The 13,010-nt window shown below is 37.9% G+C and overlaps 2 protein-coding genes across 3 annotated transcripts; one reads left to right on the forward strand and one right to left on the reverse strand.

Annotated features, from left to right (window-relative positions):
* The first annotated feature begins 1,345 nt into the window (after window positions 1–1,345).
* LOC112294114 (uncharacterized) lies at window positions 1,346–5,444 on the forward strand. 2 transcript variants are annotated; one of them, XM_024544288.3, is made up of 5 exons: window positions 1,358–1,769; window positions 2,016–2,174; window positions 2,429–2,548; window positions 3,315–3,555; window positions 4,142–5,444. In XM_024544288.3, the coding sequence occupies exons 1-5, from the start codon at window positions 1,700–1,702 to the stop codon at window positions 4,158–4,160; spliced, it is 609 nt and encodes a 202-aa protein (XP_024400056.2). In that variant the 5' UTR covers window positions 1,358–1,699; the 3' UTR covers window positions 4,161–5,444. The 2 variants fall into 2 exon arrangements, with proteins under 2 accessions (XP_073396485.1, XP_024400056.2); XM_073540384.2 differs by lacking the exon at window positions 3,315–3,555 and having other exon boundaries at window positions 1,346–1,769.
* On the reverse strand, window positions 3,450–7,617 carry LOC112294113 (flavonoid 3'-monooxygenase CYP75B137). Its single transcript, XM_024544287.3, has 3 exons — window positions 5,329–7,617; window positions 4,979–5,172; window positions 3,450–4,409 (listed from the first exon to the last, which is right to left on the reverse strand). Exons 1-3 carry the CDS (start codon window positions 6,092–6,094, stop codon window positions 3,771–3,773), a joined length of 1,599 nt encoding a protein of 532 aa, XP_024400055.1. The 5' UTR covers window positions 6,095–7,617; the 3' UTR covers window positions 3,450–3,770.
* Between the last annotated feature and the right edge of the window lie 5,393 nt (window positions 7,618–13,010).

A 13,010-nucleotide genomic window follows, 5' to 3' on the forward strand; every position in this document is an offset into this window, starting at 1 on the left:
TAAATATAAAATTATTATTCTTTATAAACAACAAATTCTTTTAGAATCATGCTAGTCTTAAAATAAAATTGGTGATTGTTTAAAAGTATAAAAAAGAGATATGAAAGAGAATGACAAGCAATTTTTATATTTGACTATTTTTATGTTTTTATCTTAGAGAAGCTTTTCAGATCATCTTAAATTTTCTTTGGATTTTGCTTTGTACAAGAATTTTACTTCTACCTAAGAATGATTTTTAAATAACCTCTAAAAAAAACTCTAAATGACTTCTATATAATCTTGTAGATAATAGAAGGAATTGTATGTGTCCATTATTTTTCTTCTCGTTATTTAATTTTATTATAATTTATTCCATCAATAACCAAATAAATAAAATTAAGGACACATAATTAAATCTTTGTTGTTTATGTAGTACCATCGAAATTGCTGTTTATAGATGATAAATAAGAGTTTTATGTAGTCTAAATTAGTTAAAAGATAGACTAAGGAAGGTTAAGAATGTAGATGATTATGATAATTTTTATCCATCTTTAAGTATTAAAGAAAACTTTTGTCACTAAAACTTACTCAAATCTTGGAAATGCCAACAAGCTACAGATGTCTTGTGTGAACCTTGTCTTATTTATTACTTTGAGCTTGTAATGATTTTTATTTTATTTTATTTTAATTTTAATAGTAAAATCTGTTTACAATATGTATTGGATGCCATGAGATGAATACAAGATGTAGTCCTACATTGACTCTAGAATCTAGGTAAAAGACAAAACATTCTTTTCCTAGAGATAGGTTGCTAAAATTTATTCTATTGTTAAGATTTGATGGCTTATGACAATTGTAGCACAAAACTCAAATTGTAAGCATTGATTTAATACTTTACATAATAAAAATGGAATTGTTGCTATTTAAATGGTTCTTGGATATTCATTCTTTAAGTTTTAAAAATCTTAAGCAAGAACAACATACATATTTTTTATAAGATTATGTGATGAAAACACAAGAAATCTTATTACACTGTAATTCAACATAAAGTAATAAATTGTTAACACATCATATGTTACTTGTTAACACTTTGCAACACTGCACCAAAATCTGAAAACAAAATAAAGTTCTCGACTAACATTACAACTAGAAATGTGGTTACACAACACAAAGCGAACTGAACATCAACAATGAAACAAAACGGTTTATCAAGCACCTTCAATTTTAACAACAACAAAATGCTTTAATAGAATGTGCAGAGATTTGCACCAACAGGAGTTGGTTCCATGTTTACAATAACATCAGAGATATCAACATCCTTCAACAATGAGTGATTTCTACCTACATTTTGTACTCCTTTAATACACTTACAGTGGGCGTTTCCAGGATTCAGGCAAGTCCTTAATCACGAGGGAGAGTGAAGAGGGTCCCTTGCAGCCACGAGCTCTCACTCTTCTTCCGTTGTCTCATGCTTTGTAACTCAAGCGTGCGTTGCTCAAGTTGTAGCTGAATCTGTTTCCACAGTTTGTTGCTTCTGAATGAATGCCAAGTCTTGCTCAAAACTTCTTTTTTTGTGTTTTTAGTGTTTTTTTATGGATCTATCGTCTGTCAAAATATCATTTTGTTTTAGGGGGTCGGAAACCAAGAAGGCAATGTTAGTGAGGATTGTTGTCAGTAGCTCTCGTCTTGTGGCTTGTTTTTCATGAGGACAATGTAGACTATGGCTGCCTCTCGTGGCATTGGCATTGGGACAATGAATGAATCACACAGCACTGCGGTCTGGTTGTGTGGTTTGGCTCTCACAACACTCCTTTTGCATTCAACTCAATTAGAATGGAAGAGTGTCTTTAAATAGTTTCTTCGTGGGCGAGACCGTGATGTTGGATTTAGGGAAGGTCGCTGGGAGGGTGGCGTTCTCGAAATTGTCATCTCACTGACCATCGTGCCCGAATTTGACGATGATTTGATTGCTCCCTGCCTCGGAATGTGGGTTTTGTGACGACTCGAATGCCATTCTGTGTCGTGTCTGGGTGCAGATCGTCAAGAAACTCGTCTCGCAGATCCTACGACCTCTCGATACAATGACTGGAATCCGGAGAGCTCAGTTCTGAGTGTGTTTGAATCTTGCATGGACAAATGCATCTTCCGTCACGAGACTAATGCGGAAAGAAGCACAGTCCGACTCGCGAAGAACTGTAATATCTGAACTGGTTGCATCCTAGTACCCTAGCTAAAACATTTTATGAAGCATTTCAACAACTCGACATGTAGAGGACCCAAGTATCCGAGTCGACAGAAAATTCTCTGTTAGTATGCCTCGTCATGTGCCGTATCGCAGATTTGCAATTGCTAATGGTGTTAGGGTTTTTTTTACAAGTGAACGTGATCTCAAATTTTGAATTGTCCTGGTTGTCTACCATAATCTGACCTCAACTAATTCTGGTCTCAGATTTTGCTACCAACATTTTACTCCGCCAAACTCTCTCACGAAAACGCCAAGCAGCGAGCGAAATAGCCGGGGACCCACTTGGGGGACCACATCGCTTGTACAGCTTACACAAACCCAATGGTGAGTGGTGAATCCCCCAATGGTTGGCATTTTCATTCCATAACTAGCGGTTGGTGCCTGCACGCTTGTTGCCAATTTAGCCAACAAGCACAACAGTCAGGGGGAGTGGCCAGAGGATCCCAAATCACCGGAAAATCTGTTAAGAATCTGTTTAAAAAGATCTCTCAGAGGCTCCAAACATATCTGCACGGGCTTTGGAAAGCCTCACTTGTTTGTGCTGATCCCTATACTACAGAACACGAGAGTAAATTTCCTCCAAGAATAAAGCTTAGACTGTTGGAGGTCCAGTAGGTTCGGACAAATCTAGGGAGTTCCGCTGTGCTTGGACTCTTCTCCCTGTTTGTCTGTGCAGCCGTTTTGACAGCAGCTGTCACTGACAAGCTCCTATTCCACGCCTGGTGACACCTCTCATGCGATCACGTTGTTCGATGAGCAAACATCGTTAACGGAAAGTATACTTTGATTTTATCTTTGCAAGTTCTTCGATTGTATCAAGATATGGTGGGGAAATTGTGAAGTTCTACAGGTCTGTCTTTCGGTAAAACTTGTGAGATTTTAGTTAAATTATGAAACTCAACATGAACATAGCCCGATTATTGTTCAATTCAATTGGAATTTGATCGAAATCGTTCGACCGTCCGACTCAGTGACTCCAGAAGCCGAAGATTAAAATATCAAAACACCTCTTTTTTTTCTGCAGACACGCATAGAATAGTTTTGGTTATAGAATAATATGCTCTCAGTCAGCCATGGATCTCCATTACAGATTGCAACAGCGATTCATTACACTATTCTTCAAAGGGGAGGCAGCGAGTTAGAGTTTGCATGTTGAGATGCTTTAGTTACCCTCTTCCACAGCTGAGTAGACGGCGTAACATGGGAGTCCCAACACCGAAGGATAGCTCAGAGAAATGGACAACTGTTGAGCCAGCCTGCTGCACAGAAGTTGAAATTCTTCCGACAGGAATGAAACAACTATATCGTCATTACTGGAAACTACAAGTCAGGTATTAGAAATACCTAGAAATTATCTATACATCTTATTATTCTCGTATTTGTGATACAGTGAGCTTCGATGTATCATTTATCAAGACCATCTTATTAAGCCGTTTTACAATATAAGGCAAAAAAATAAAATAAAAATAGAAGAAAAACCTGAATATTAACATCTGAATTAGCTGCTCATGTTGTTATTACTGAACCTTCTCTGTGTTACCCTTCTCTACTTATGGTCGAGGATGACGCTTTTCTCCACTCTTGGTGTCGCTGAAGCCACCAATGGCTTAAGACGGGAGCAAACAACTCCCGGAGCCTCGTCCACATCGATGTCCTCGCCTCTGATGCCAGGTGGGGGAGACCAACTGAAGCATTGCAGTAGGTTACCGAGCATGAGCATCACAGTGGGGAAAGCGAATTTTTGTCCTGGGCACGCTCTTCGGCCCGCGGAGAATGGGATGCTCTCGCAATTCTGAGCCATCACTTGCATTGATGGCAAGGTTTTGAACCTCTTCGGCTGGAACTCATTTGGGTTTGTATAAACCTTGGGATCTCGATGTATGGCGTGTATATTTACATAGGCTGTTGTTTTTGCAGGGATTCGGCACCCACCTAGAGTGCATTCTTGGCTGCTGTAGTGGGGAATGGCCAAGGGAGATGGTGGGTGAAGCCGCAAGGTTTCTCTTACCACGCAGTCTAAGAATGGCAGTTTGTCACAATCGGACAGCTCCACTAGCCTGTCTCGACCCACCACTGCATCCAATTCAGCTTGCACCTCTTGCAAATAGTGGGGATGTCGGAGTAGCTCGGTCATGCCCCACTCCACGGCAGTGGATGCACTGTCGCTGCCCCCCACAATCAGGTCCTGCATCACCACAATCCGGATACAACTGAGGTTTAGGAAATAGTCACATGATTTTTCTCCTTTTTCTTCTTCTTCTTCTCAGATTCTCAACTTTCAACTTCATTCAAAACCAGCATGGGCTATAATAATCCGGGCAAGTGAATCCCACAAATTAGATACATGCTTCAAGAACTGGCTGAACCCACTGCGACGAGCACGATACCCTTTCTTTGCTCTACTTGTCTGTAAATATGCAGAATCTTTAATATCTTGCCTAGCAGAACAATGCCGGAAAGATTCCTAACTGAACTCTATCTCTGGCTCCTCCTCTAATTCAAGAAGTCTGCTAAAATCAACTAAAGTAATTTTTACATTTCTAAACTTTTGACCAAAAAAGTATATCCAGCGGCAACGCTAGAGCCATTTGATGGACCTCCAGATTACTTGAACGCTGCTTGAACGCCACGAAAGAACCGACCAAGACTGTGTATAGTGTATTTGGAACGCTGCTGGTGGGAACCTAAGACCAAGTTACAGGAGGATTTAAAACCTGGTCGCTCAAAGCTAACGAGAGGAAGGAAAAATCTTACAATAGCAACAGCCATGATATTCTCATCGGACAAAGTGCTGTATTTGGCCACTAAAGCAGCGATGAAGTCTACCCGCCTGTCCTCCTGCTTGGAGAACCCTTCCGCACTATGGTGCATCTTCCGGTACTGATGAATGATCGGAAGAAGGAGACCTTCTTGATGCGGTTTCAAGCGCTGCAAGTCTCCCTCCACTCCTGCAAGTTCAAACCAATGCAAAGTTGAGACCACCAGTGGTGTGTTTGGCATAGCAGTGCATCCTGCACATTGTGTGTGTGTATGTGTAGCCGGCGTTACGACATAATTGATACGATAGTGGTACAGTTGAAGAGGGATCTGTGTTTTTTGTTAACCTTGTAGATCCAACCATCTTAGCGCGGGTATGTAGTCGCCGACATTGAACAGTCCCACCAGTCTTGTTGCAGATTTGACAAAGAACTTGAAGTTCTCAACTTCTTTTGGCGTGGCATTCACCGTCCCGGAGTCTCCAAACAGGCTCTGACTGAAAATGATTCGCCCCATCAAGTTCAGATTCGCTTTGAACACCATGGAGGTTATGTTGATGAGTCCTTCGGTCGCGTGGGGACGATCACCGAGTCTTTCACTCTCTGAACGACGCAAAACGTCGGCCATTAGGAATCGGATTTCCTCCATCCTCACCGGCGCTAGCTTCTTCACGTTTGTCGAGGAGAGCAGCTCAGCGCTGTAGATAAGTCGCATCTCTGTAAATTTTTCTCCGCTGGAAAACACCACGCTACTGTAGTCGTATCCGAAGTGTTTGCCAGTGGCCAGCCGCGGCCGGGATGAGAAATTGTTGTCTTGACTCTTGAAGAACTCCTTGGCTGTTGTAGAGTCGGATATGACGACAGTTGGACGCGAACCCATTCGCAGGAACATGAGTGCACCATACTTGGCAGCTAAAGCGGCAAACCTTCGACACGCAGGAATGTTTCTAGGCCCCAACGAGTAGAGCGATCCCACAACTGGCCATCCAGTTGGCCCTGGGGGCAGAGACTTCTCACCAAACCAGCATCTTCTCATCACTCCCACCAGAAACAGCAATGCTGCGGCCAAACAAACCAAAGTTGATCCTGTAACTGGAACGATCTTCGACTCCATCTTGTGAATCCTTCCTAAGATCCACAATTGTCAGTGGTGTATCTGATACACCCTTGAACACGCTTCTCGCGATTCTGTGGAGTGATTGAAGCGTTCTGGAGGATTCTGTTGAAATGCTACCAATGGCAGAAAAAGAGAGGTGCAAGTGAGTAACGCGTTTAACAGAAAGAGGGAAGTTGAAGGCGCTTGAAAATATTTATTACAAGACTCCAGTAATCGTCGTTCAATATGAATCTAAGGGAAATGAAGGTCTCCGAGGTAATCCTTTAACGCTGAAAGCGGCTAGTTTTGGGGAACAGTTGTGCTGGCCAATCTGGCAAGGTACGACCCAATAGATGCACCGGACCAGATCAACCCAGTCGGTGCGCGTACACGCTCACAGATGAAACAAATGGGCTCTGTGGTTGAATAACAGAATCATAACCAGCGCTCACACCAGTCCACGATCAGGTAACGAACCCTCTGGACAGAAGTGGGAGGAATGTGTGAGCCGACCTGCAAAACCTTCTTCACTAGAGGACGCTCTTCAGTGCAGGGCTGCGATCTAAGCTAATGACGACCCGAGCTTGACGCATTCGTCTCGCGTGTCGACGAGCGCAGCAGCAGCAGTTACAAAAAGCAAGTGACCTCCCCGCTGCCTCGTACGAATCATGCTTGGCTCTTGTGATTGCTACAACAACGGATGTGACCCTGGTCGACAGTGATTGTGTCATCAACTTCAACGCTTGCCAGCTTTTATGCCAACTCGACCTGGTCTGGTCCGTCATCAATACCGACTTCAACAGCAAGTAAAGCATACTCTCTCGGTCAGGATTCCCACCTCTCCCTGTTCAAACGATTTTAATTCCTGCGTTTAGCTTGCACGATGGCTCTCATTCTTCAAAGTTGCCCCCAATTCCGGGGATCTTTTTATGCTGCTCCACAGTCCGGATTACTCATGCCGGGGAGGGCACTATTTCCGGAATCATCGTCTGTCTCCACGTCTGTATGCACACCTTTTGATGTTCATGGGGTTTCCTCAGTTGGGTCTACAAATCGACTCACTTGTAATACTCCCGAGATGTCCCTGAGTTCCGTGAGCAGTGATTAAGATAGAGCATTCCTCTGAAGTGAATACTGTCCGCAACAGGCGCAGCGTCACCCCTGAGTGTACAGTCCAACGAGGAGGTCCAAGCCTGGTATCCAGTCCATCCGTCTAGTCTCTCGCTCGCCTAGACTTTGTTTTCTGACCGCCCCCATTGCTTGTCGTTCTCTCACAGTTGCAACCGTGTTGAATATTCCCTTATTTTTCAGCGTCTTATATATATATATATACATATACATACATAGTACAGCGTCCTGTCCAGCCTTTATCTTATAATAATCATGCTATAACCAACGGACCCTGGTGTCATCAAAACCCCAAGGTCATAATTCCCCCTCAATATCCCAGTCCAAGCATGCTCTATTTCGTGCTCATATCCCTTTACCATGTGACCGCTGCCACCCAATCTCATGTACCACCCACTATTTCCCAAGTTTTTAATTCTTCCTCAACCCACTCGAGACAGGTGGACAAACAGCCCAATCTATTTTAAAAAAAAAAAAAAAAAAAAAAAAACTGTTTCAGTGTAGGGACCTGAAATTTGGGGACTCCACTGAAATTTTCTGATCGGATTAATATGTCTTTTTTATGACCATGTATAAATATAAATATATAACTATATAACTATATAATTATATTCTTTCATTCTTCTCTTCCGTAATGCAGTTTTACTTCTGAGGACTTGATCATCACCGCTCCATGCCATTGCTTCTGCAACTGAGTCTCGTTTGGCACACCTTTGACTTGTGTTCGTCTGCTCCCCATATTGAATAGGACCTAAAGTCCCTCGTGTAGGGAATCCTCGAGGATAATGCAAAGCCAACCACAGACAAAGTCATGCACTCGCCTCACCATAGGAAAAAAAATAAATGAATGTAACTGCAGGAGGATTGGATTCTTTTTTTTTACCAACTATATCATAGCGTTGTCTACGGGCATGATCATGATCATCGTCTTCGTCTTCGTCGACGACGACGTAGTAGTATCAGTTGTAACAGTAATCGTAGTAACAGCGCCTGCAGTAATCTTAGTAACTCTCTACCACCTTCTTCTTCGTCTGCTCTTGACTCTCTCTCCCCCCTCCCTCCTCCAACGCTGACTGAGCTAGAGCTTGTGGGATCGTGATTCGCGACAGCATCTTGAGAGGAAATAATAAGAATAAGAATAAGAAGCCGCATCAGGAGCAGCAGCAGAAGTGGGGGAAATGCATGAATTCCCTGCTGGGGGACTGCTCGCGTGGAAGAGCCGGAGAATGCCCGACCAACACCCGTGAAACCGTGCAACAAGGACCGACCACGAAGCATGGAAGGGAGTAAGCCAGTTTTTATTATTATTATTATTATTGGGGGAGGGCACTGGGTTGGAAGTTTCAAACCTTGTGGGGGAGAACTCCAAAGCCTCGGAAGCCGCACATGCAAAAAAACACACACATGCTGTTGCTTCCATGATGCAGGTTGCGACAAGGAAAAGAGGGTTGGGTTTCGTTGCTGGTGTAAGATTCCTTCAGGAATCTGTCTTGTAATTGCTCCGACAAGCCACCACAAGCGTACAAGTTGCGAGAAGGGTCTTGTTTGTGAGAAGAAAACAATGGGGAAAGAAGCAGGAGAAGAAGGAAAAATTCCAACAACAACAACAACACCTGAATTTGGCTCCTCCACAGAATGACAAACGGTATCCCTCTCTTTCAGATTCCCCGGTCCGTGTTCCCTTGCATGAATCGTTCAGACAACTCAAAGGCTCATTGATGTCAGCCAGTTGGTTTCTTTTTTGTGTTTTTTTTAGAATATTGTTTTGGACATGCCGATTGCTTAGATCCCATGCTAGTTTTCATCACTTCGAATTGTGAATGGCCGAAAATTAGACATCGACATTAACGAAATCAACACACAAAGGAGACGCTACAGTGAAACTCTACGCTGCGGGATCAGCAAAACACATTGTTAATGTCATCGTTAATGACAACGTGAAATTAAAAATTAAATTAAAAAACTAAAGATTCTTTTTCTCTTCTAATTTTACTGAGCAAAACAAAAAACAAACAGCAAAGAAAACAAAAACACGAATATAATCTGAATGGAATACAATATAATTTTAAATATATCTATCCATCTATTTATGCATATATATATATATATATATATATATTTTTGAGTTCGTGTGTGCGAGAGCTCATGAATTCAAGCATTCAATCCAGTGATGTGAACAAAGTCAAAAGAAGCTCTGCAGAATAGAAGAAGAAGAAGCAGCAGAAGAAGAATGGGATTGTGTGATGGTGGGCGGAACTCCAGAGTTGCGTGCTCCAGGAACCCAATGCTTCCGTCCACTGACTCGTCCGTCCGTCCGTCCGTTCTTTCATCCATCCATCAATTCGTTCGTCCACTTCTGCGTCAGCCAGTCGGTCCATGAGACAGTGAGTCGGTCTGTCCGTCCGTCCGTCCATTCGTTCATCTGTCCGTCCGAGCGCGAGGGGAGGATGTCGCACAAGAGCAGGCAGCAGACAGGAGAGAGTTGTGGGCACAATGAGAAACCAGGGAACCACAGAACAGGAACAGAAACAGAACACAGACAGAACGGAGACAAATGTTCTGCTTTGCTCTGGATGTGCCTCTGCCAGCGTGGCAACGAATGTCATCCTCGTCCAAAAGGATGATTTTCATCCATTGTACCCTAACCTAACGTATAAATTTTGTAATTTTTTCCTATTCGTTTATTTAGTGAATGTTGTACCAAAAGAAATCCTATTCATAAGTGTTTTTGTAACATGAGTGTAGCACTAATATTTTGTTAAGTTTCTTAAGGTTGCTTGTATGTGCCATCAAGTCCCATACAAGAATTGTATCCTTTGCACATTTTGATTGGGTGGTTGGGATATAATATATTTGTACATCTCTATGAAAAGTATAAAAACATGCCAATTTGAATAGTAAATCGTTAGTTGGAAGGGCGAAGACAAACAATTTTGTGGACATAATTGACATAAATTATTTATTGCCACATGGTTACCAAAACTTTATTAGTTGATTCCATTTAGATAGTTTTTAAAAATGTGGAGGTAGCATAAAAGAATACAAAATGTTCATTTAGGATTCAATTTTAAATATTTTTTATTTTAAAAAAATGTTCTAAAACTACTTTAAAAGTAGAAATGCCACTTACACAATGTTTGAAACTAGTTGTATAAAACAAAATATACTTTAAAGTTAAGTTATTAATTAATTTTTTTACTTTTTTTCTATTTAAAATTATAAACTTTAGTTCATAAAATTCATGGGTAACCTTTATATAAAGCACTTTTACAAAATCAACAATATACACTTTATGATTTGAGCAACTAGAAGAATTTAGGAACCAAATAAAAGAAAAAAAGTTTCCAAAAGAATATAAAAGAATTCTGAATTCTTAAACTTAATAGTAATAAGAATATGGAATGTTGATGTAGATTATTTAAAAATTTCTCAAATTAAAAAATAATTTTATATTTTATAAAAATATAATAACCAATGGTATAATAATATATTAAATTTTTTCTTGTTTTGAATACATGTTTTTGTAAAATTATGCATATATATATATATATATATATATTGAAGAACATAAATCTAGAAAATAATTTTTTTAAAATTACATATTTATGTACATCAAAAAATAAAGAATAAAATAAAAAAAAGATATTTCTAAGATGGTGAAGTACTAGAACAAATATTGTCAAGTACAAAGAAACTCAAGAGTTTGGAACAAGTAGTAAAGCACAAGAAAAGTATTGAACATGGCTTTAATTTTATTTCTATATATATATATATATATATATATATTTATTGATTAGCTAGTAGAAAGACCATGTGAAAATTTTTAAATAACTTTGGGACACGTGGGTCATGTTTCTAAGGTGTAAAACACTTCTATAGTAGCTTTTTAGATGTAACAAACTTCTTGAAGAAGTTTGTATAATCATATTGTGCATCTAAGGACATCTATAGATCCAACTCATGTCTAAAAATATCTTTTTGATATGTTTTTCAAAAAGATATTTCGTACCTCAATTGTTTCTACTTATCTTTATTTGTTTGAGTGGTATAAGTAACTATGATATATAATCATACAATCCAAAAATATAACTAATTTTTTAGAGATTTTTTTTTGTTTTTTGTTTTTCTTTTAGATTAATTTATAATCATTGTTATTATTCAATTTGGTTAAGTTAATGCTGAGGAGGCACCAAAGTTTTAGAGATAAGTTTCTAGTATTTAAAATTGTGTCTGTTTTAAAACATTACTTTTTAGTTTAGTTCCAAAAATAATTCATTAACCTAAATAATGCTTTACAAAAAGCATAAAGTATTGGTTAAATTCTATTGGATAGTTTTCAAAAATTTGATAGTATGTCAAGTCACCCTTTAATCCAAATGTAAGTCCCCACATTTCAAACCAATTATAATAATATCTTTTCCCAATTATCATTGGGTTTTTCATTCTTATTATGAAGTCATTTACCACCAATTCTTTTGACATATGACAACATCAGTGCATTGATCTTAGCAGATTTAGAATTTGAATGTTGGGACTCGGATTTAAACTTTTTTTTGTCTTATCAAAGAGAAAAGATACCTAGAAATCTTGTAACGTCAAGCATATTTGTCAGTCATTATATAAAATACAGCATAAAATATATACAAATATATCACATAAAAAGAAGAGCTGTATAAACCAATCCACCAGAAAATAATTGGTAAAATCAGATGTAAGATATATATATATATATATATATATATAATATCAAATGCAGTATTAGAAAGAATTATTGTTTGGTGAAAAAACTGACTAAGCAAATACTAAAACGACTTATTTACATGTAGGATTTTTTTTGTGAATGCAATTGTCTTTGTAAACCTTTTTGGTATTATATTGAGCTGTAAAAACAAGATTTTTGAATTTTTTTCTTAAAAACTATGTTAAAATCCCAAAAAACATACCTACTTCCACAAAAATAAAAATAAAATATTATACCTTAATACTCATTTTAAATTAATAATTTTTTTTTAAAACTTTTTGGAATGTAAAATTTTTATTACTATTATTATTTCTGAATTATTGATAATGATTATAAAATCCTATATATTTAATAGAAAAAAAATAAAAAAATCAATATTTAAATTCTATTTACTTTTAAACTAAATTTTCAATTTTTTATTTTTTATTTTTCATTTTTTAAAATTGATTATATAACATTCAAGTTTTAGGTAATTATTGGTTTTACAATAAAGACTGATGGAATTGAGTAGCTTTCTAATATAGATAACTAGATAGGGGTCATTTTGATATACAGTTACAGTGACTACTTTGTGCAATGCAATCTAAAGAGTTAGAGTGCAAGTACTAGTGAATTCAAAGAAAAAGATATATTTATATATATATATATATATATATATTTTCAGACACCTGTAAATGTGATTAGTATCTGAAATATTTTGTAAAGTATTTTCTTTAGTAATAAGTATTATGTATTGGGCAACAAATATAACTTTGGTTCTTATAAAGTTTATAAAATTATATGTTTTAATGAATGATTTAAATTTTTAAAATACTTTTTGCGTAAACTTATTTTGGTTTTAATTTATAATGTAATGTAATTCTTACAATTTTAAATTTTTAAATTTTTATAAAATATTTTACATCCCGATTTTAATTAGATTGAGTTGAATTGGTTAACCAGAATCGTAATTAATATGGTGAATTGTATAAGATAAATAGATTAAAACCAGAGCAGACCTCAAGAATAAACTTATTGATGAAAAAAAATTATAAAATGAAAAAAATGATTAATATATATTTAAAA

The sequence above is a fragment of the Physcomitrium patens genome, chromosome 17 (genome assembly GCF_059467195.1).
Source record: "Physcomitrium patens ecotype Gransden chromosome 17, ASM5946719v1, whole genome shotgun sequence".
Lineage (NCBI taxonomy): Eukaryota > Viridiplantae > Streptophyta > Bryopsida > Funariales > Funariaceae > Physcomitrium > Physcomitrium patens.

Bases quoted from the DNA above. Each gene is read 5' to 3' on its own strand.
- LOC112294114 (XM_024544288.3), top strand. From the start codon at position 1,700: ATGGCTGCCTCTCGTGGCATTGGCATTGGGACAATGAATGAATCACAC. The intron at 2,175-2,428 runs GTAATATCTGAA...TTCTGGTCTCAG, and splicing joins AGTCCGACTCGCGAAGAACT to ATTTTGCTACCAACATTTTA. The intron at 2,549-3,314 runs GTGAGTGGTGAA...TCTCCATTACAG, and splicing joins CAGCTTACACAAACCCAATG to ATTGCAACAGCGATTCATTA.
- LOC112294113 (XM_024544287.3), bottom strand. From the start codon at position 6,094: ATGGAGTCGAAGATCGTTCCAGTTACAGGATCAACTTTGGTTTGTTTG. The intron at 5,173-5,328 runs GTTAACAAAAAA...TTGAACTTGCAG, and splicing joins AAGATGGTTGGATCTACAAG to GAGTGGAGGGAGACTTGCAG. The intron at 4,410-4,978 runs GTAAGATTTTTC...GTGGTGATGCAG, and splicing joins ATATCATGGCTGTTGCTATT to GACCTGATTGTGGGGGGCAG.